This window comes from Schistocerca nitens, chromosome 6, assembly GCF_023898315.1.
Source record: "Schistocerca nitens isolate TAMUIC-IGC-003100 chromosome 6, iqSchNite1.1, whole genome shotgun sequence".
NCBI classification, from domain to species: Eukaryota; Metazoa; Arthropoda; class Insecta; order Orthoptera; family Acrididae; genus Schistocerca; species Schistocerca nitens.
Genome location: NC_064619.1, coordinates 239312908 through 239335374, shown reverse-complemented (window position 1 = coordinate 239335374; position 22467 = coordinate 239312908). Strand labels below are relative to the sequence as shown.

At 42.8% G+C, this 22467-nt stretch overlaps 1 protein-coding gene across 1 annotated transcript in view; it reads right to left on the bottom strand.

Moving 5' to 3' along the window:
* Nucleotides 1–2839: 2839 nt before the first annotated feature.
* The window catches only part of LOC126263303 (uncharacterized), a 145167-nt gene continuing 125539 nt past the window's right edge, over nucleotides 2840–22467 (bottom strand). The window contains exon 2 of the mRNA XM_049960391.1: nucleotides 2840–3416. Within this exon, the coding sequence (XP_049816348.1) occupies nucleotides 2840–3416 (577 nt within the window). The remainder of the gene's footprint in view (nucleotides 3417–22467) is intronic.

The following is a 22467-nucleotide window of genomic DNA, read 5'->3' as shown; positions in this document are numbered from 1 at the left end:
TTCGTCCTTTGTAGCTCGGCTGACTCTTGTCTACTTCCAGAAAACTTTAGTTTTGACCTCTTTGAAATCTATGAGCTAGTCTATAGATTTTCTATTCGCGAAGAAAGCTCTAATGGTCTTTATGTCTGCAATGAATTTTTGTATTTGATCCGCAAAGCTATTCAAAATCTGAGTCATGTCTACATAAATGACAGAGCTGGCGTTTAAAATATTGCACTTAGAAATGGTGTGTGAAACTTCTTTAAAATGCCAGCCTACAGTGTCGATGAGGTGGCAGTAATACAACAAACTGTCGTAAACAAAAATCAACTCACGTTTTCGAACAGCATTACTTTCGTTGTAAGAAAAGTATTTGGCGCCTGGTTTGGATCCATTAAAAATAGATAAAACTTCCTATACCCTTATGATCATATTTTTTTGTGCTGGTGCGGGCACATGCAGATATTTGTTCAGGAAAGACTGTTTAAATAAATTTACAACTTTGTGTAAACTATTTTATTCTACAAGCTCGTATGTGATAGTGATATTCTGAATGTTTGGTGTGTTCAACATTCTTTAGATTGGTATTTTGAACATCACGATGAAGTGCATGTGGAAATGAAGACGAGGTAAGCTTATGACACTGCCAGTGCTATTCTGTCAGGTGTCTGAAGTGAAACTATATAGTCGTTAACTTGAGGTAGAACAAACATTTATTTTCCTGAAATGGCTTTATTGCACTGGTTTGATACGCATGATAGTTAACATAGAAACTTTGTACGTAGCTATTATTCGCCAATTCTAACAGAGTACTTGGAAGATTTTCCGGCTTTCAAAATAAACTCATACGTGCTACAGTCACGTAGTTGATCATTGGGCGTTAAGCATTGTCACGTAACTTTAACACGCACTTTTTTTTTTTACTAGATGTCTTTGCTTTAGTATCAGTCGTGACGTAGTGCCTTCTGGCGGCTGTTTAACAGGAACTTTAAACACAGTCACATAACGCGTCACAAATCAGCTGACTAGCACAGCAGCGGAGCCATGTATGACTTACCTGTACATGCTGTAACATTTTTTCATGATAGTCATAAGTGAAAAGCGAAAAGAAAAGTGGCGAGATGGTAACACTACATCCTGCATCAATATTTGTTTATAGAAACTAAAGTGTCATGTGGCTGCAGTATACAACACTACATTATTTTATCAATTTTTGTTGGGGAACACTGCAGTTGTTTTCGCCTATTACACGGTAGGAAATACTGAAACCAACCACAAGATTTTTTTAAAATGATTTTATTACACGATTACTAGTAAAGGAGGGCTTCTCAGGAAGGCAGTACAATGTGTAGATCACATAGAAGTGTAAAAATACGTAATCGCAAAACCGTTGTTATGTTTTAGGACACAAATGTAAAATTTGTAAAGAAGTCCACGCTGCCATCTGACGACTGGTTCAGGCCCGTAACTAGTAATGGTACAATAATATCATTTTAAAAAAGCTTGTGGCTGGCTGCAGTATTTCCTAATCAACACTACAATACTGGAGTAGAGTGTTCTCCTGGCGGAGGCGCAGGTGCGTGTGACCCACGTCCGCGAACGTCGTCCAAAGACGCTACAGAGCGTCAAAGTTACAAGCATCGGTGCCAATAAATGAATGTATGTACAGGGTGATTCTGTGATGACGTTACGAACTTCCAGGGATGGTGGAGAAGGACTGTATCAATATTGGTTAAGAATCCCTGTATTGGAAACGAAAGTCTCGAACGTTATAAGCGAAAACAGTTGTGATACCTCTGACAGTGTAATAAATTTGCTGCTACTGTTGTTGCTAAGACTGTTCAAATGGTCCAAATGGCTCTGAGCACTATGGGACTTAAAATCCGAGGTCATCCATGTCCGAGGCAGGAGTCGAACCTGCGACCGTAGCTGTCGCGCGGTTCCAGACTGTAGCGCCTAGAACCGCTCGGCCACACCTGCCGGCCGCTAAGACTGTAGTGTAGGACACTTTCAGTGGTGGTAGTGGGAACCAAAATAAGAAAAAAATGTCTAATAAACATGGGCCTTAAAAAGCATACCTTAAAAGCTATGAGCAGTTGTTCAATAGAAGAGATATGTTTCACACTAGCGAACGTGAACAAGTACTTATAGTTCCTCAGGTATGCATTTAACAGCCCATGTTTACTGGCCACGTTTTGCTTGTTTTGGTCGATACTACCACCTCTGAAAGTTTGCCACCCAACATTCTTAGCAACAACAGTACCGGTACATATGTTCCACTGTCTGCGGGCCGGCCGGTGTCGCCGTGAGGTTCTAGGCACTTCAGTCTGGAACCGCGTGACCGCTACGGTCGCAGGTTCGAATCCTGCCTCGGGCATGGATGTGTGTGCTGTCCTTAGGTTAGTTAGGTTTAAGTAGTTCTAAGTACTAGGGGACTGATGACCACAGCAGTTAAGTCCCATAGTGCTCAAAACTGTTTTCGCTTATTCAAGGCGTTCGTTACAGATACCCCTACCTAAAATTTTACATTTATGCTTCTCCATCATCCTTGCAAGTTTGTTACATCGTCACGGAATCACCCTGTGTATACATAAATTTACAGGCACCAGCGCTAGTAGCTTTGACGCTGTGCAGCGTCTTTGCATGACGTTCCCGGGCATGGTTCCTATTCAAAATATCGTGTCCTAGAAGTTTGTAGCGGGAATTTTCGAACATCCTGTTTGGGAAGTGCTATGGCACTAACTCGGGGCTATGCAAGGACGTCTATGATAATCACGGGGATGGAGGAGAGGCGTGAGATGGTAACAACACTGTCATGTAGCAGCCGTGTACGTCACTACTCTTCCGGAACACAAAATTTTCACGGCAGAGGCGGCGGACACGCGCACACATACGTAGCACAGTAAGGAAACAGCTGTGGCACTAACCTGAAGCTGGAACAGGGGTGGATGACCCAGTGTCCGGCGGCTTTCTGGCGGATGCGCTCCTTCATGAGCGCCTTCTTGCTGCCGAAGAGCTTCATGGCGAGCTTGTTGTCGGTGGGCTGGAAGATGGCCTGCAGCTGGTTCTTGAGGAAGCTCTGCTTCTCGCTGGCGGCCAGCGGGTTGGGGCCGGGCTCCTCCTTGGGCGTCCCGTAGAGGCTGACGTCGTCGCCGGCGCCCCCGAAGTGCACCTTGCCCGCGGCGGCGCCCGGGCCGGCGTTCGCCGCCGGGTCCTTGTTCATGTTGGACAGCGAGCTGGACAGGAAGTCGGCGATGAGCAGCGTCTCGTCGTCGATGGCCGTCACCAGCGAGTCGGTGCACGTGTTGGTGTTCTCGATGCTGATCTTGATGGAGTCATCCTTGAGCTCCTCCTCCGACTGCGCGCTGCCCACTGGCGCGGCGCTGGGCCGGCCGTTGGCGAGGCGCAGGCTGGGCGCGCGCCGCCGCTCCCCGTCCCTCTCCGCCGACTCCCTGCAACAGCCAATCGCCGCCGGCGCTCAGGTCACGTGCCGGCGCCGCCGCCGCCGCACCGCTGCCGACCGCCACATGGGAAACAGCTGAGCGCAGGTAAGGGCTCGGCGCAAGGGCAAAGCGCCCACGAGGCGGCGCGCGCCGCGCGGTGCCACAGCGGCTCTGCCGGTTCTTAATGAGGGACCAAAGCGAAAGCGACCAAAGATGTAACACAATATATATATATATATATATATATATATATATATATATATATATATATATTGGCTGTTCACCCACGTGGCGCAAAAATACCAATTCCTCAATATTACGTTCCAATTCCATTCCAAGGTGTGATAAAAAAATAGACCAGCGGAAAAAAACCGCGACACCAAAAATTAATTAATGTAGAGTAACGTAAATTCGGAAATATATTTGTCTAGGTAACATATTTAAGCGATTAACATTGCAAGCTCACAGGTTAACGTAAGAGCGAGATAAGCCATTGCATATGTGAAATGCTATTAAGTTAATAACCGATGTAACCGCCAGAATGTTTGTAAGTAGGCTGCTTATTGGTAACGCCACAGCCACGTAGCACTCTATATGAAAATCACTGAGAGTGCTGTGTGAAGGCTGTGGTTGGTTTGCATTGTTGTCTGCCATTGTAGTGTTGGGCAGTTGGCTGTTAACAGCGCGTAGCGTTGCGCAGTTGGAGGTGAGCCCCCAGCAATGGTGGATGTTGGGAGAGAGATGGCGGAATTTTGAGAGCGGACGATCTGGACGTGTGTCCATCAGAAAGAGTAAATTTGTAATATTGGATATCATGGACTGGTATATATATATGTGTGTATATATATTATGACATTTGAACACTATTAAGCTAAATACATTGTTCTAACTATGCCTATCAGTAGTTAGTGCCTTCAGTAGTTTGAATCTTTTATTTAGCTGACAGTAGTGGCGCTCGCTGTATTGCAGTAGTTCGAGTAACGAAGATTTTTGTGAGGTAAGTGATTTGTGAAACGTATAGGTTAATTTAGTCAGAGCCATTCTCTTGTAGGGATTATTGAAAGTCAGATTGCGTTGCGCTAAAAAATATTGTGTGTCAGTTTAAGCACAGTCATGTATAATTTTTCTAAGGGGACGTTTCATGTTGACTGCAAGCATGCAAACGTGTATGCATAGTGTTGTACAGGCGCCAGATGTCAGATGTCAGTCTCTTGGACGGAGTTTGTAACGTTCTCTGGCAGCACGCATCCAAAGTGGAAGTTAAAAGAACATTTCGATGTATAATGCTCACTTCTGTTAATTGAATTTCAAAAGGACACTTAATCTTGTGAGGAAAAAGATAATTATGAATTTTGCTATTATAAAAGATTATTCAAAGAGTGTGAAATACTATTTGTGGGGGAGGATGTGAAAACCGCCACAGAAGAAACGATATGTATTTAAAAATGACAAAGACTGTACAAGAATTAGTTAAGATATAAATAGGCAATATATTGTAATAGAATCGCTTGTCTTCTGCACGGACTGAATGGGAGAGGAACCCGTGACGTTGCATTAGGCTATTAGGTAGTCTTCATTTGCCATAAGTCGATGATCGACGCCATTTGCAGCTGGGATTGTAAAAGGTGTGTAATTGTTTCCGTTAAAATATATTTATCTAGTAAAATCTATTTGTCACAATTACTGCAAAGTTCGCACCGGACATTACCCATTTTATTTAAGAAATTTCAGCATTTTATTGGATATAGCTGGCGGTGCGGAGCTGCGCCGCGAGCGAGCAGTCTGCAGCAGCGGCAGATTTAAATATACGATCGCAATAACGACCACATCCTAAAAAGGGTTCAGGTGCAGGTGAAGGAAAATAATAAACTGTTTCTTTTCACAGCATTACAGAATAAAAAGAGATGGTAGATTTTATCTTGTGCATTCACAGGTGAATACAAGCTGCAGCTTTTGTAAATTTTCATTCAAAAAAGTGATAAATTTTGAACATATCGTAAAGTGTATTTAAAAGTGGATAATTTTCATCAGAGCTTAGCAATAAAAAAAGAAAACATATTCATATAGTAAAGATAGTATTATGCTTCAAAGCTAGTCGGGGTATATCCAGTTAAACAAAAATACACTGCAACGTGAAAATGTTTGCTAACTTCAATGGACAATAATATTTTCATTCTTGCACAAACAGCTTTAGTACTTGAATAAAATTAAAACTTGAATCATTATTTTGGAATATTCAAAGAAATTCATTTTTATTACTCTGCAACAGAATATTTCATACATGAAGTAATAATCACAGGTGAAAAATTTATTGCAACCTTTAATTTCTCATGTCCATCCATGTATATGTTAAGTTCAATCTCAACGGTTTCCCAATCAAATTAAACGCAAAAAGCAAAGAAAGTTTAAAACCAGACGGTCAACTCTTGAATAATTAAAACAGACAGAATCGCATTAAAGGTTCCATGCCTGATGCATTTGGTCGGTCAATACAAGGACGGTTAATGCTGTTTGTGAATGACGCTGGAGTTGTCTGATAATGTCCCATACGCGCTCGATTGGAGACTGATCTGGTGATCGAGCCGACCAAGACAACGTGTAGCGTATGGTGGGTTACAACAGCGGTATGTGGGCAAGCATTATCCTGCTGGAAAACACCCAATGGGAGGCCGTTAATGAATGGTACCATGACACGTCGAATGACATGAAGTACAAATTTGCAATTAGGACGCATTTGATAACCGCGAGAATGCTCTTGCTGTCATATTAAATCGCACTCCAGACCGTAACTACTACTGTCCAGTGTGTCTCGCACACAGATGGGTTGGTTGCAGCCCTTAACTGGTCACCACATAAGCAACACGCTGCCATCACTGACACCGAGCCACAACCAACTTTCAGCAGATCTCCACTCTGCCCTCCAATTCACAAATGGTTCAAATGGCTCTAAGCACTATGGGACTTAACATCTGAAGTCTTCAGTCCCCTAGATTAGGTTAGCGTTGTTTTAACGTCTCGTCGACAACGAGGTCATTAGAGACGGAGCGCAAGCTCGGGTTAGGGAAGGATGGGGAAGGAAATCGGCCGTGCCCTTTCAAAGGAACCATCCCGGCATTTGCCTGAAACGATTTAGGGAAATCACGGAAAACCTAAATCAGGATGGCTGGAGACGGGATTGAACCGTCGTCCTCCCGAATGCGAGTCCAGTGTGCTAACCACTGCGCCACCTCGCTCGGTCAGTCCCCTAGACTTAGAACTACTTACAAGGGAACCTCCCCATCGCACCCCCCTCAGATTTAGTTATGAGTTGGCAAAGTGGATAGGCCTTGAAAAACTGAACACAGATCGATCTAGAAAACAGGAAGAAGTTGTGTGGAACTATGAAAAAATAAGCAAAATATACAAACTGAGAAGTCCATGCGCAAGCTAGGCAACATCAAGGAGAATGCGACCTCAGTAGTGCCGTGGTCCCGTGGTTAGCGTGAGCAGTTGCCGAGCGAGAGGTCCTTGGTTCAACTCTGCCCTCGAATGAAAAGTTTATTTTCTTTATTTTCGCAAAGTTATGATCTGTCGGTTCGTTCATTGACGTCTCTGATCACTGTAATAAGTTTAGTGTCTGTGTTTTACCGTGTGATTAGTAGACGAAAGGACGTGCCTCTCCAGTGGGAACCGAAAACATTTGATCGCAAGGTCATAGGTCAACCGATTCCTCCACAGGAAATCACGTCTGATATAGTCTATACGACACTGGTGACGGCATGTGCTTCACATGACAGGAATATGTTGTCGACCCACCTAACTTGTACACTTGGCGAATGGGTAAAAAGATTCTTCTACCTTGCCCGATTTAGGTTTTCTTGTGGATGTGATAATCACTCCCAAAAAAGTGATGAAAACATAAGAGTTTGTCACATAAACTGAAAATAAAAAAATTAAACTTTTCACTCGAGGAAAGACTTGAACCAAGGACCTCTTGTATTGCAGCTGCTCACGCTAACCACGGGACCACGGCACTACAGAGCTCACGCGTTCCTTGATGTTGCCTGTCTTCCACATGGACTACTCAGTTTGTATATTTCGCTTATTTTTTCGTAGTTCCACACAACTTCTTCCTGTTTTCTCGATTGATCTGTGTTCAGTTTTTCAAGGCCAATCCACTGTGCCATTTTATAACTGAATCTGAAGGGGGTGCGATGGGGAGGTTCCCTTGTTAGACCTAACTAACCTAAGGACACCACACACATCCATGCCCGATGCAGGATTCGAACCTGCGACTGTATCAGCAGCGCAGTTCCTGACTGAAGCGCCTAGAACCGCTCGGCCACCGCGGCCGGCGATAAACGAAGACTGGAAGTAATTTTGTGAAGGCTTAACCTATGAATTTCTTCAACGTGTTGAATTAGTGCACCACACCAACCCAGTTATATCTTACACGGTGCATGGGTTCAACTCTTGTCAGTCTCGCTTCCCTACGAGTTATATCTATTGAAGGTACAGGTACATCACGGGAACAATACCGTTTTACTGCCTTGATGTAAGTTGGTGTGCTGCATTAGTCCAACACGCGGAAGTAGTTCATAGACTAAGCGTTCACAATATTATTTCCAGTCTTCGATTAACATTGTTATTATTATCTTCTTCTTCTTCTGCTTCTTCTTCTTCACTACATGTGTTAGGCAAATTGCCTGTTTCGGATGCGAAAATCGCTGTTCAGGTATGGAGCTATTGAAAGCACTGGTGCATACAATACATCGATCCTTCCTAAAATTACATTATTTTTTGAAAGCAATATCGAAGGTGCAAAATTAAAAAAGGATATACCAACTGAATTTATAGCCTATTTTTGGTCAGATATTGGTGTTAGAAAGAAGTTGAAAGATGTTGAAAAAATTATTAATCAGGGTAATTCGAAGATATTTAAAAGATGAGTGTGATACCGAAGTGAAACGGTCTCCTCATACGTGCCTCCATTTTCACCTGGCTGTGGAAAAAGTCTGGTATTATACTTTGCACTTCAAAGTGTGTAAATTGTAAAGATCACATGAAAAATGCACGGAACATGTACAGATTGACTGTATAACAAACATCTATAACGTCCCTCGGTTAAGGAAGTTGAACAGGTGCAACCATTAAGAAGTAGAGGTTAACGGCATACTTATGGAAGAAGATAAGCATATTCATATCTTTCCGGTAGTATTGTGGCCTATTTAGTGACTGTTGTTTATTGTGGTCACTTTGCAATATATTTTACTAGTTAGTCTCAACGTAAATTCATCTTTTCGTATCATATAAAAAAAGGAATATGAAACATTTTTTCCTAAAATGAAAATAATGTTGATATAGTGAGCTGTTACCAGTGGTTCTGTGACTAAATGACTATGGGGAATCTTGAGAAGTCAAACTATCAACGAGGAAAGAATCGCAATGGAACAGCTGCGATATTATGTCCATGTTGGCCGATATGTAAACTGACCCATTAGTATCGTCATTTGCAGCAAGATTTATATTTTTCTCGTCTTGACGTCTTTTACTACCGAATACAAGCTCCCCTGAACAATTATATCTTTTTTCTGCCTCAGTTTCATTTGTCATCAAAGCAGAAGAAAAATTCGTGTCAAGGTGATGCAAAAAAATTGAAACACTCTCTTATTAGGAATGAGAATGGGAGGAAGTCCGAAGCCATCGTGAGGAATTAAGATATTCTGTAATATATTTAAATGAATAATTTCGAAGAAGCAAATAAAAAAAGGTGATTTAGGGAAGTCCTTCGTACTTCGTTCCGTTATTTCACGGTAAAATTTAATATTTCACTCCAATTTTATTACATTTAAATTTACCGGGACAGTAAATTTATGCCTAACGAAACTAAAGACGTCTTAAGAAAGGGTAAAAGACGTTCACTTTAATAAGTGCCGCGTACACCCAAGAAAGCAACAAACCATTATACAGTTCATTACCACCATTGATATGTTGTTCTGTGCATATTAGGTGACTAAAGAGGCTAATTTTCCCGTTCACGAAATTAGGACCCAATCTGTAACCGAAGAACAGTGCAAGGTGCACAGTGGCTTTGAGATACCCCACGGAAGGGGCAGAATTCAAATTCCCGCCAGGCTTAATTTCCTGAAATCTCCTCAAGCGACCACCAGTCAGAATTTTTTAACTGGTCTGCAGTAACACATTTCACTCAGTACCGTTACTACCTTGACCTCCACATGACGGAATGTTAGAATATAACATTCTATCCCTCATTTCGTAAGTTGCGTTTCACGTTTGTTATGTCCTCTCCTAGAGTAGATGTTATCTCTCAGGAAAAAGCAGAGGCCACCTTCTGCCCACCGAGTGAGAGGCAGCATGCGATTCACGTACGCAGCAAGCAGAATGAACAGCAGGCTTCCTTGGCTACTCGCGGCAGCGGCCTACTAACAGCCAGTATGACCCCGTTTCGTTTGAGGGACTGGAAGGAAACAAAATAAATCGTCACGGTCGAGCAGTAGATTTAACGAACCGAAACTTATTGTCGCCCCCTTCCAAACGCTCAGCTCTCTATCGATGCATAACTGCACCACAGGCCGGATGCTGAACTGGCAGAGCGTTGCTTTTGAAACTCAGCGATACAGTTAATTCCAAGTCAAGTCCACAACATTTTCTCGTCTTCTAGGCTCATAGAGTGCTGCAGAGTTGCAGATCGCCTAGGCGTTGATTCCATGCTTAACGACGTGTAATTACAGGCACTTAGTTGCACAATATTTCTCTTACGTCGACGTCACGCTATGTGCAGCACTATTATTTATACAGCTGTTTGTCGCAGAATTTCTCACACTGTCCCTCACGCATATTGAAATATTAAATGGTCGAGCTTTAATTCACGTTTTATTTATGCAGCACTCTTCCGCAGGAACAGGTGTAGGATCTCAATAATTATTTTAAAAAATACGTATAATGAAAATGACAAACTAAATAAAATATTGCAAGTGGGAAATAAATAATAAGGGAAGCAAAAATTATCATTAATTATTATATACATGTGGCATCAAATATTGTTCCGCACAACTGGTAAACTGGGTGTTGTGTGATTTCCTTAGGTTAGTTAGGTTTTAGTAGTTCTAAGCTCTAGGGGACTGATGACCATAGATGTTAAGTCCCATAGTGCTCAGAGCCATTTGAACCATTTTTGAAGAACTGGTAAAGTATTTCTTTAACGGGCACAGAATTTTGCAACTATGTAGTACGATGAAACCGATCAAAGTAGTTCAGTAGTTAGGACACTGGACTCGCACTCGGGAGCACGACGGTTCAAACACAAGTCCGGCCATCCTGATTTAGGTTTTCCGTGATTTCTCTAAATTGCTTAAGGCAAATGCCGGGATGGTTCCCTTCACAAGGCACACCCGATTTCTTTCTCCATCCTTCCCTAATCCACGTTTGTGCTCCGTCTCTAATGACCTCGTTGTCGACGGGACGTTAAACATTAATCTCCTCCTCCTCCTCCTAGTACGATGAAGAACAGCAAAGCAAAAGACAAAAATTCCAGATTAACGCGTCCATCGTGGGAAATATAGTTGCAATGAAATAGAACATTCGAATGATACATCTCGTGCAACAACCTTAACGGTACAATAAGAAAAGTGTGGTCAAGTAGACATAATGTGACGGAAATGAACGTGGTTTTGAAAGTTGTTTTCCTCATGCTTGATCCTAAATAAAATATCACAACGTTCAATCATTTTTTACGGGGCACTGTTTTCTCCACGACACTTCGCAATGTGTGGTGGTATCAGGTATCAGCCTTCTTAATTAACAGATGTTCTCATATTGATAAGTTAGTTCGGATCGTGTCTAGCCGTTAGCACGTTACACGGAAAGCCTTGTCGCTTCATATAAATCTCTTCTTGTAAACCAGACAGACAGTTTCAAAAGTATCATTTATCGAATGAAATTGTTCATGGATTAATGAAATTATGACACTAAAAATGCTCATTTACTTTTAAGTGACACTCGATCTCAATATACGTACAGTTTGTGGAGTTCATCTCTTGGTACCACTAATACAAGTTTAATCGATTTCGAAGAGGGATGGCTCCTTTGAAGAGGACTGGGATGGATCACTTATATCGACCGTCATGGCTTATTTGTAATGTTTGAATGCGCCATCTGGTTCCTTGGTTTTTAATAACACAGCCGCTGAGTGACTGACGAGCTACCGGAATGGAGTATTTTGTGCGTATTATGTGGGATGAAACTGTTTCCGACCACTGTAATTGGTCCAGCTATGCGGCCACTGACGCGACCGGTGGAGCAACAGCAATGGGCCGTTGGCAGCGAGGAGATACAGTATGTAGCGGTGGTCAACGGATGCCCAATTGCGCCCGCTGCTACTGAAAATATTTAATGAGTTTCTTACAAGCCAGTCCTGTATTGTCTTGTCATGAAAGATATCTTGTATTGCGTTTACTCACCAGACCATATTTGCTTGATTTGAATTTGAATTGAAATAATACCGATTTCTGATAGCCAGGGAATTACGGAACGATATCTGTATGACAAGAACAACAATTTATCGCCACTGATTTAATACATTTCTTGATATGTAACTGGTAGTTGCCTTTATCGAGTGAATTTATTAGTATGCGTCCTTGATTCAAGTTTTGCATTCAGAAGGATTATTATTTACTGTATGAGAAAATATTTATGTCAAAGTGAAACCATTTGAAACATATTACGTTCAGTGGAAGCAACAATTCTTAGTAGCCGCGATAGTTTTGATTTCTCCCCATATTGACTAGGAAGTCAGATAACTGGAAAGATTATCTAGGGCTCGTTAACTGAGATAGTTAAACTATTCGGGGATGTATATTTTTGCGCCTTCCCCATGAACCATGGACCTTGCCGTTGGTGGGGAGGCTTGCGTGCCTCAACGATACAGATGGCCGTACCGTAGGTGCAACCACAACGGAGGGGTATCTGTTGAGAGGCCAGACAAACTGAAGAGGGGCAGCAGCCTTTTCAGTAGTTGCAGGGGCAACAGTCTGGATGATTGACTGACCTGGGCTTGCAACATTAACCAAAACGGCCTTGCTGTGCTGGTACTGCGAACGGCTGAAAGCAAAGGGAAACTACGGCCGTAATTTTTCCCGAGGGCATGCAGCTTTACTGTATGGATAAATGATGATGGCGTCCTCTTGGGTAAAACATTCCGGAGGTAAAATAGTCCCTCATTCGGATCTCCGGGCGGGGACTACTCAGGACGACGTAGTTATCAGGAAAAAGAAAACTGGCGTTCTACGGATCGGAGCGTGGAATGTCAGGTCCCTTAACCGGGTAGGCAGATTAGAAAATTTAAAAAGGGAAATGGTTAAAGTTAGATATAGTGGGAATTAGTAAAGTTCGGTGGCATGAGGAACAAGACTTCTGGTCAGGTGAATACAGGGTTATAAACACAAAATCAAATAGGGGTAATGCAGGAGTAGGTTTAATAATGAATAAAAAAATAAGAGTGCGGGTAAGCTACTACAAACAGCATAGTGAACAAAAGAAAAATTCGGAGTAGGTATTAAAATCCATGGAGAAGAAATAAAAACTTTGAGGTTCGCCGATGACATCGTAATTCTATCAGAGACAGCAAAGGACTTGGAAGATCAGTTGAACGGAATGGAGAGTGTCTTGAAAGGAGGATATAAGATGAACATCAACAAAAGCAAAACGAGGCTAATGGAATGTGGTCGAATTACGACGGGTGATGCTGAGGGAATTAGATTAGGAAATGAGACACTTAAAGTAGTAAAGGAGTTTTGCTATTTGGAAAGCAAAATAATTGATGATGGTCGAAGTACAGAAGATATAAAATGTAGACTGGCAATGGCAAGGAAAGAGTTTCTGGAGAAGAGAAATTTGTTAACATCGAGTATAGATTTAAGTGTCAGGAAGTCCTTTCTGAAAGTATTTGTATGGAGTGTAACCATGTATGGAAGTGAAACATGGACGATAAATAGTTTGGACAAGAAGAGAATGGAAGCTTTCGAAATGTGGTGCTACAGAAGAATGCTGAAGATTAGATGGGTAGATCAAATAACTAATGATGAAGTATTGAATAGAATTGGGGAGAAGAGGAGTTTGTGGCACAACTTGACTAGAAGAAGGGATCGGTTGGTAGGACATGTTCTGCGGCATCAAGGGATCACAAATTTAGCATTCGAGGGCAGCGTGGAGGGTAAAAATCGTAGATGGAGACCAAGAGATGAATACACTAAGCAGATTCAGAAGGATGTGGGTTGCAGTAAGTACTGGGAGATGAAGAAGCTTACACAGGATAGGGTAGCATGGAGAGCTGCATCAAACCAGTCTCAGGACTGAAGATCACAACAACAACAACAACAACATATTTTACGTCCCTTTGTGCTGCATCCACTTGGCTCGATGACTCTTGCTAGATGAATGCAAGTTCTTACTGGCTGTTGGTGAACTAAAACCTCAACGTTCAGGATAGCCCGTCGACAGCTGACAAAACACAGGTGATATCTTTCCTCATCCTTCACAATCTGGGAGTGCGCTCCGCCTGAACTTCGGTAATTAGCACTTAAGTCAGTTATAGTGTCCCTAAACATATTGGTTTCGCTCTAGCGTAGGAAAGACTATATGTTAGGCAGCAGTGTGGTGAACGTTACGACGTAATACACTCCTGGAAATTGAAATAAGAACACCGTGAATTCATTGTCCCAGGAAGGGGAAACTTTATTGACACATTCCTGGGGTCAGATACATCACATGATCACACTGACAGAACCACAGGCACATAGACACAGGCAACAGAGCATGCACAATGTCGGCACTAGTACAGTGTATATCCACCTTTCGCAGCAATGCAGGCTGCTATTCTCCCATGGAGACGATCGTAGAGATGCTCGATGTAGTCCTGTGGAACGGCTTGCCATGCCATTTCCACCTGGCGCCTCAGTTGGACCAGCGTTCGTGCTGGACGTGCAGACCGCGTGAGACGACGCTTCATCCAGTCCCAAACATGCTCAATGGGGGACAGATCCGGAGATCTTGCTGGCCAGGGTAGTTGACTTACACCTTCTAGAGAACGTTGGGTGGCACGGGATACATGCGGACGTGCATTGTCCTGTTGGAACAGCAAGTTCCCTTGCCGGTCTAGGAATGGTAGAACGATGTGTTCGATGACGGTTTGGATGTACCGTGCACTATTCAGTGCCCCTCGACGATCACCAGTGGTGTACGGCCAGTGTAGGAGATCGCTCCCCACACCATGATGCCGGGTGTTGGCCCTGTGTGCCTCGGTCGTATGCAGTCCTGATTGTGGCGCTCACCTGCACGGTGCCAAACACGCATACGACCATCATTGGCACCAAGGCAGAAGCGACTCTCATCGCTAAAGACGACACGTCTCCATTCGTCCCTCCATTCACGCCTGTCGCGACTCCACTGGAGGCGGGCTGCACGATGTTGGGGCGTGAGCGGAAGACGGCCTAACGGTGTGCGGGACCGTAGCCCAGCTTCATGGAGACGGTTGCGAATGGTCCTCGCCGATACCCCAGGAGCAACAGTGTCCCTAATTTGCTGGGGAGTGGCGGTGCGGTCCCCTACGGCACTGCGTAGGATCTTACGGGCTTGGCGTGCATCCGTGCGTCGCTGCGGTCCGGTCCCAGGTCGACGGGCACGTGCACCTTCCGCCGACCACTGGCGACAACATCGATGTACTGTGGAGACCTCACGCCCCACGTGTTGAGCAATTCGGCGGTACGTCCACCCGGCCTCCCGCATGCCCACTATACGCCCTCGCTCAAAGTCCGTCAACTGCACATACGGTTCACGTCCACGCTGTCGCGGCATGCTACCAGTGTTAAAGACTGCGATGGAGCTCCGTATGCCACGGCAAACTGGCTGACACTGACGGCGGCGGTGCACAAATGCTGCGCAGCTAGCGCCATTCGACGGCCAACACCGCGGTTCCTGGTGTGTCCGCTGTGCCGTGCGTGTGATCATTGCTTGTACAGCCCTCTCGCAGTGTCCGGAGCAAGTATGGTGGGTCTGACACACCGGTGTCAATGTGTTCTTTTTTCCATTTCCAGGAGTGTACATGCGCCAAACTTTGTTTCATATTAATTTTGAGGGGGAAGTAAAACTAGAATAGGTTATCAGTGCGCGAACAGTGTTCTCATAACTTTACCCTTACTACCTTCTCTGACAACAGTATTGTCAGAGAATGAAATATATCTCGTTTTTCGTATGAGAAATTTCATTCTGGTTTTCTCCACCTTTTATGAGGCGGTTTCTGTAAAGCGTATGGTATTTCCTGACGTTATTTACAAACCACAAAGGCTTCGGTCTTTTGTCTTGTTACTCTGCATACAATGTATTTCGTACGACTGTCTCGTAAAAATCCAGTAAACCTAACGTGCTCTATGCAATGTCGGCTCCTAGCGGGCTACTAAACGGTTCTTGAATGTTAATAGCGTCATGGTTAACACACTTACTCAGTTCGTAAAATGCTGGAAAGACTAATTTTTCAGCTGTTTTACTGAAGCACATCTACGTACATACTACGCAAACCATCACACGGTGCATTGCGGCAGGTACCTTGTACCGCTGCTGATCGTTACATTTACTATTCCTCTCACAAAAGGAGCGAGGGAAAATCAACTTTCCGTATGCTTCCATACGAATCTTGATTTCAGACGTATTGTCTTTAAGATCCTTACGTACGTTGGTGGCAGTGGAACTGACGGTGACAAATGTCGGTTCTCTAAACTTTCTCAATTGTGTTTCGCGAAAGGAAGGACTTCTAGCAGCCAGGTACTACCATTTCAGTCAACGCAATATTCCCACAATACTTGCGAGTTGATTCAACACGTCTAACAGCACACCTCTGAAATCTTCCTTTACTCCGCCCTTATAGTGACCCCAGAAACTCAATCAGTACTTTAGAATTGGTAGCACAGTGTTTGTATGCAATATCCTTTATGCGTTTCTCCACAGTTATTCCAGCAAACAGATGTCGCCCATTCGCTTTCCCTACAACCGATCTTACATAATCGTACGTTTATGTTGCTTTGCAACATTAAACCCGGGTATTTAATGAACTGGAAATGTTTCTTTGCTCATGTAGATATTCACAAAAATGTTCATGTGTTTTACTCGCATGTTTTTTAATATATTTTTGCCATCCCTGTCAAATTAGACTGATGCCTATAATGACCTCTTTTTCCAGTTCATTGCGGTGTGATACCGTAACCAGTAGCACCAGTTTCAAAGAACAAACAGTCTTGGTTGAAAACTGGATTTTTTTATTTTATTTATCCTCCTATGACGCACTTTTTCAATTCGTGATGGTTTGATACAGCAACGAGTTCTAACAATATGAAAGAACTCTCAGTCTTGGGTGCAAAACTGGAATTTTTATTTTATTTATCCTCCAATGACACGTACTGGAGGCTGAATAAACTAAAAAATTCAGTTTTGCAACCAAAATCTTTATTCTTTCATATCCTATCATAACATCATTCTAACATTTTCCTCCCCAACTTGCTGTTTGTTGGTGCTAAATCCTGATCTACCTGCCACTGAAATGAACATGATAAATGTAACCTTCTCGCAAACAATTAATTAGTATTCATCCTCTAGTCCACCGTTTATTATTTAATAATCTATCACCAGAAACTTCGGACTGAGCGAAATCCAACATTAAGTATCCCTAAAGCGAGGCTTTCAAGACTGATTTGTTTCTCATTTCGCTGAACCTGTTTCTCATTTTGCTGACTTCACTTACAATAGCAGCAGTCTCCAATGAGCTTGTATCAAGAAAATAACTATGGTGCTGGAGTTAAGTATTTGTTTCCACACCCGAAGTAGTGTGTTACAGTTAAGGTCTCACAACCCATGGTGAATTTAAGAGAAATGCTTGCGGAAAATGCCTTGAAACATGTTACGGCCAATAGATAACATGTCAATCGAGTCGCAGCAGTCCATAAGGAGTCATCGGTTTGATGCAGTACGGCACCATTGTGGAAAGTCATTTGTCTGTTTGGTGACATTTGGGCTGTTGAGACCTTACAGTCATCTCTGTGCACAAATGAGCGACAGTCAAAAGCCATATAAACACTTTCTGTAAACTACTTGTTGGCATCAGTCTCTTTCCTCTGTAGTACTTAAACATATTTCATAGTCGATACGAGTTAAGATTCGTTAAACACACGATTACATGTGACCCTCTCAATTAAAAATATGAACTGGAAGACTGTCAAAGGAATTTTCGGGTGCCATATTGCAATTGGTGCCAATCTTCTGAAGAAACTGAACTTGTAATACCCTCAACCCAGACACGAATGTTTCCTCACTGCTTGTTGGAGAAGAAAAAAAAAGCGATACTTCCAAACGACACGTTATCATATTTGAAGTGGTACGCCGTGGCAGTGCCGATGACGTATCTGTTCAGACAGCGCTACATTTTTATTCCTTTGTACTTCTTTAAGGCTTATCTCAAAGAAAATCGCAAAAGAATTACGTGACACAGACATAATTGCGCATATTTTCACGAAGTTTTACGTTATATAAGTTTTATGACACAAGGAAACTTACATATAAAGTACTGTACTTTACGTATAGTTTACGTACTGTGCAAAGAGAAATTAAAATGAATGTAAAACCAGAGAAATACGAAACGAAAGCAGTTGAAGAATATTGATTAGAGGAGAGTAATCGCGATTTCTTACCAACATTTGAAACTAGCATCGTGTGTGGTGATAATGAAGCCATTTCTAACTACTTTCCTTGTCCAGGTAAACACTACGCAACAGAAACCAAATTGTGGCACTCAGAAGGACGGGTAATATATTTCTCGAGTTGCTAAGGTATGGAAGATAGTATTGACAGGTATGGTAGATAACAGGACTCAGAAATTTTCCACGTGTAGAATATGCGAATAACAGAACGGAGAACACAGACTTTTTGTGGAACTGGACTTACTGGCGGGAAACAAGAGAGTCACAAGGGTGAAGTAGACGAAACTCTGCAAATTTTTGTGCGATACGTTTCTTGGTTTTCTTTTTATTGTGGTCTTCAGTTCAAAGAATGGCTTGATGCAGCTCTCCATGCTACACTATTCTGTGCAAGCTTCTTCCCCAGTACTAACTGCAACCTACATCCTTCTGAATCTGCTTAGTGTATTCATCTATTGGTCTCCCACTACGATTTTTATCCTCCAGGCTGCCCTTCAATGCTAAATTTGTGATCCCTTGATGCCTCAGAACATGTCCTACAAACCGGTCCCTTCTTTTTGTCAAGTTGCGCCACAAACTCCTCTTCTCCCCAATTCTATTCAATACCTTATCATTAGTTATGTGATCTACCCATATAATCTTCAGTATTCTTCTGTAGCACCACATTTCGAAAGCTTCTATTCTCTTCTTGTTCAAACTACTTATCGTCCATGTTTCACTTCCATACATGGCTACACTCCATACAAATACTTTCAGAAACGACTTCCTGACACTTAAATCTATACTCGATGTTAACAAATTTCTCTTTTTCAGAAACGCTTTCCTTGCCATAGCCAGTCTACATTTTATATCTTCTCTACTTCGACCATCATCAGTTATTTTGCTCCCCAAATAGCAAAACTCCTTTACTACTTTAAGTGTCTCATTTCCTGATCTAATTCCCTCAGCATCACCCGATTTAATTTGACTACATTCCATTATCCTCGTTTTGCTTTTGTTGATGTTCGTCTTTTATCCTCCTTTCAAGACACTGTCCATTCCGTTCAACTGCTCTTGCAGGTCCTTTGCTGTCTCTGACAGAATTACAATGTCATAGGCGAACCTCAGAGTTTTTATTTCTTCTCCATGGATTTTAATTCCTACTCCGAATTTTTATTTTGTTTCCTTTACTGCTTGCTCAATATACAGATTGAATAACGTCGAGGATAGGCTACAACCCTGTCTCACCCCCTTCCCGACCACTGCTTCCCTTTCATGCCCCTCGACTTTTGTAACTGCCATCTGGTTTCTGTACAAATTGTAAATAGTCTTTCGCTCCCTGTATTTTACCCCTACCGCTATCAGAATTTGAAAGAGAGTATACCAGTCAACATTGTCAAAAGCTTTCTCTAAGTCTACAAATGCTAGAAACGTAGGTTTGCCTTTCCTTAATCTATCTTCTAAGATAAGTCGTAGGGTCAGAACTGCCTCACGTGTTCCAACATTTCTACAGAATCCAAACTGACCTTCCCCGAGGTCGGCTTCTACCAGTGTTTCCATTCGTCTGTAAGGAATTCGTGTTAGTATTTTGCAGCCGTGACTTATTATACTGATAGTTCGGTAATTTTCACATCTTACAACACCTGCTTCCTTTGGGATTGGAATTATTATATTCCTCTTGATGTCTGAGGGTATTTCGCCTATCTCATACATCTTTCTCAGCAGATGGTAGAGTTTTGTCAGGACTGGCTCTCTCAAGGCCGTCAGTAGTTCTAATGGAATGTTGTCTACTCCCGGGGCCTTGTTTCGGCTTAGGTCTTTGAATGCTCTGTCAAACTCTTCATGTAGTATCATATCTCCCATTTCATCTTCATCTACATCCACTTCCATTTCCATAATATTTCCCTGAAGTACATCGCCCTTGTATTGACCCTCTATATACTCCTTCCACCTTTCTGATTTCCCTTCTTTGCTTAGAACTGGGTTCCCATCTGAGCTCTTGATATTCACACAAGCGGTTCTCTTTCCTCCAAAGGTCTCTTTAATTTTCCTGTAGGCAGTATCTGTCTTATCCCTAGTGATATGCGCCTCTACATCCTTAAATTTGTTCTCTAGCCAACCCTGCTTAGCTATTTTGCACTTCCTGTCGATCTCACGTTTGAGACGTTTGTATTCCTTTTTGCCTGCTTCATTTGCTGCATTTTTATATTTTCTCCTTTCCTCAAAATAATTCAGTATCTCATCTGTTGTCCAAGGATTTCTACTAGCCCTCGTCTTTTTACCTACTTGATCCTCTGCTGCCTTCACTATTTCATCTCTTAAAGCTACCCATTCTTCTTCTACTGTATTTCTTTCCCCCATTCCTGTCAATCGTTCCCTAATGTTCTCCCTCAAACGGTCTACAACCTCTGCGTCTGTCGGTTTATCCAGGTCCCATCCCTGAAATTCCCACCTTTTTGCGGTTTCTTCAGTTTTAATCTACAGTTCATAACCATTAGATTGTGGTCAAAGTCCACATTTGCCCATGGAAATGTCTTACGATTTAAAACCTGGTTCCTAAATCTCTGTCTTACCATTATATAATCTATCTGAAACCTTCTAGTATCTCCAGGCCTCTTCCATGTATACAACCTTCTTTCATGATTCTTGAACCAAGTGTTAGCTATGATTATGTTATGGTGTGTGCAAAATTCTACCAGGCGGCTTCCTCTTTCATTTCTTACCCCCATTCCATATTCACCTACTGCTTTTCCTTCTCTTCCTTTACTTACTATCGAATTCCAGTCACTCATGACTATTAAATTTTCGTCTCCCTTCACTATCTGAATAATTTCGTTAATCTCGTCATACATTTCATAAGTCTCTTCGTCATCTGCGGAGCTAGTTGGCATATAAACTTGTACTACTGTGGTAGGAGTGGGCGTCGTGTCTATCTTGGCCACAATAATGCGTTCACTATTCTGTTTGCAGTAAATTACCCGCTCTCCTATTTTTTATTCATTCTTAAACCTATTCTTGCATTACCCCTATTTGATTTTGTATTTATAACCCTGTATTTGCCTGACCAAATGTCTTGTCCCTCCTGCCACCGAACTTCACTAATTCCCACCATATCTATCTTTAATCTGTCCATTTCCATTTTTAAATTTTCTAACCTACCTGCCCGATTAAGAGATCTGACATTCCACGCTCCGATCCGTAGAACGCCAGTTTTCTTCTCGTGATAGCGACGTCCTCCTCAGTAGTCCCCGCCGGAGATCCGAATGGGGACTATTTTACCTCCGGAATATTTTACCCAAGAGGACGCCATCATCATTTAACCATACAGTAAAGCTGCATGCCATCGTGAAAAATTAGGGTTGTAGTTTCCCCTTGCTTTCAGCCGTTCGCAGTACCAGTGGAGCCGGGCCGTTTTGGTTAGTGTTACAAGGCCAGATCAGTCAACCATTTAGACTGTTGCCCCTGCAACTAATGAAAAGGCTATTGGCCCTGCTCAGGAACCACACGTTTGTATGGCCTCTCCGTTGTGGTTGCACCTACGGTACGGCTATCTGTATCGCTGAGCCACGCAAGCCTCCCAACCAACGGCAGGGTCCATGGTTCAGGTGGTGGTGGTGGTGGTGGTGGTGGGGGTGGGGTGGGGGGTTGGAGCTTATTGGTTATCTATTAGAAAACATTTTTATCACAGTATAACACTTGACGTAGAACACCTGACGAGAAGCCTCGACGACAAAAGCAATACACATGTCACGAAATGTACTTGTCATAAAGAAGAAAGTGAATGGACACAAACTTGCTTACAATTGCGACAGGCACCATTAAATTACCATTCTTGTAGTTAAAATGATGTATGGTCTGTATTTAAAAGCTATGCTCAACAACTGAAGAATGTGGAGCAACATCTATCCGAAAGCACTGTGTATTTTTGTGTATCTGCGCTATTTTCTTCCTGTTCCGCACAACAATCAGCATGTTTCCCTTTTTGTTTAATCCTTGGACCTGGATCACTTTCAAGCCACACGCTGTTTTACCAACCGTTTCATGCGGTATTGCAGATAATTTACGCTGCCAACGTGCCGATTGTTTTGCGTGAGTCTAAGATAAAAACGAAGTTGAATTTGAGCGTGGTCCGGTGTCAGCATTCAAGCACCGATGTCAATAGCAGGCACGAGAACCCGAAGGTCAACGGTAACGACAACTGCTACAGGACAAACACGCTCTTTGAGGAGAGGGCGTCCAAAGCCGGTGACGCACGTTCAGCGACCAGAACCAAACACGCTACTGCAGTGCTAACACGGGGCACATGGCTGTTTGAACTCCCGACACCCGCG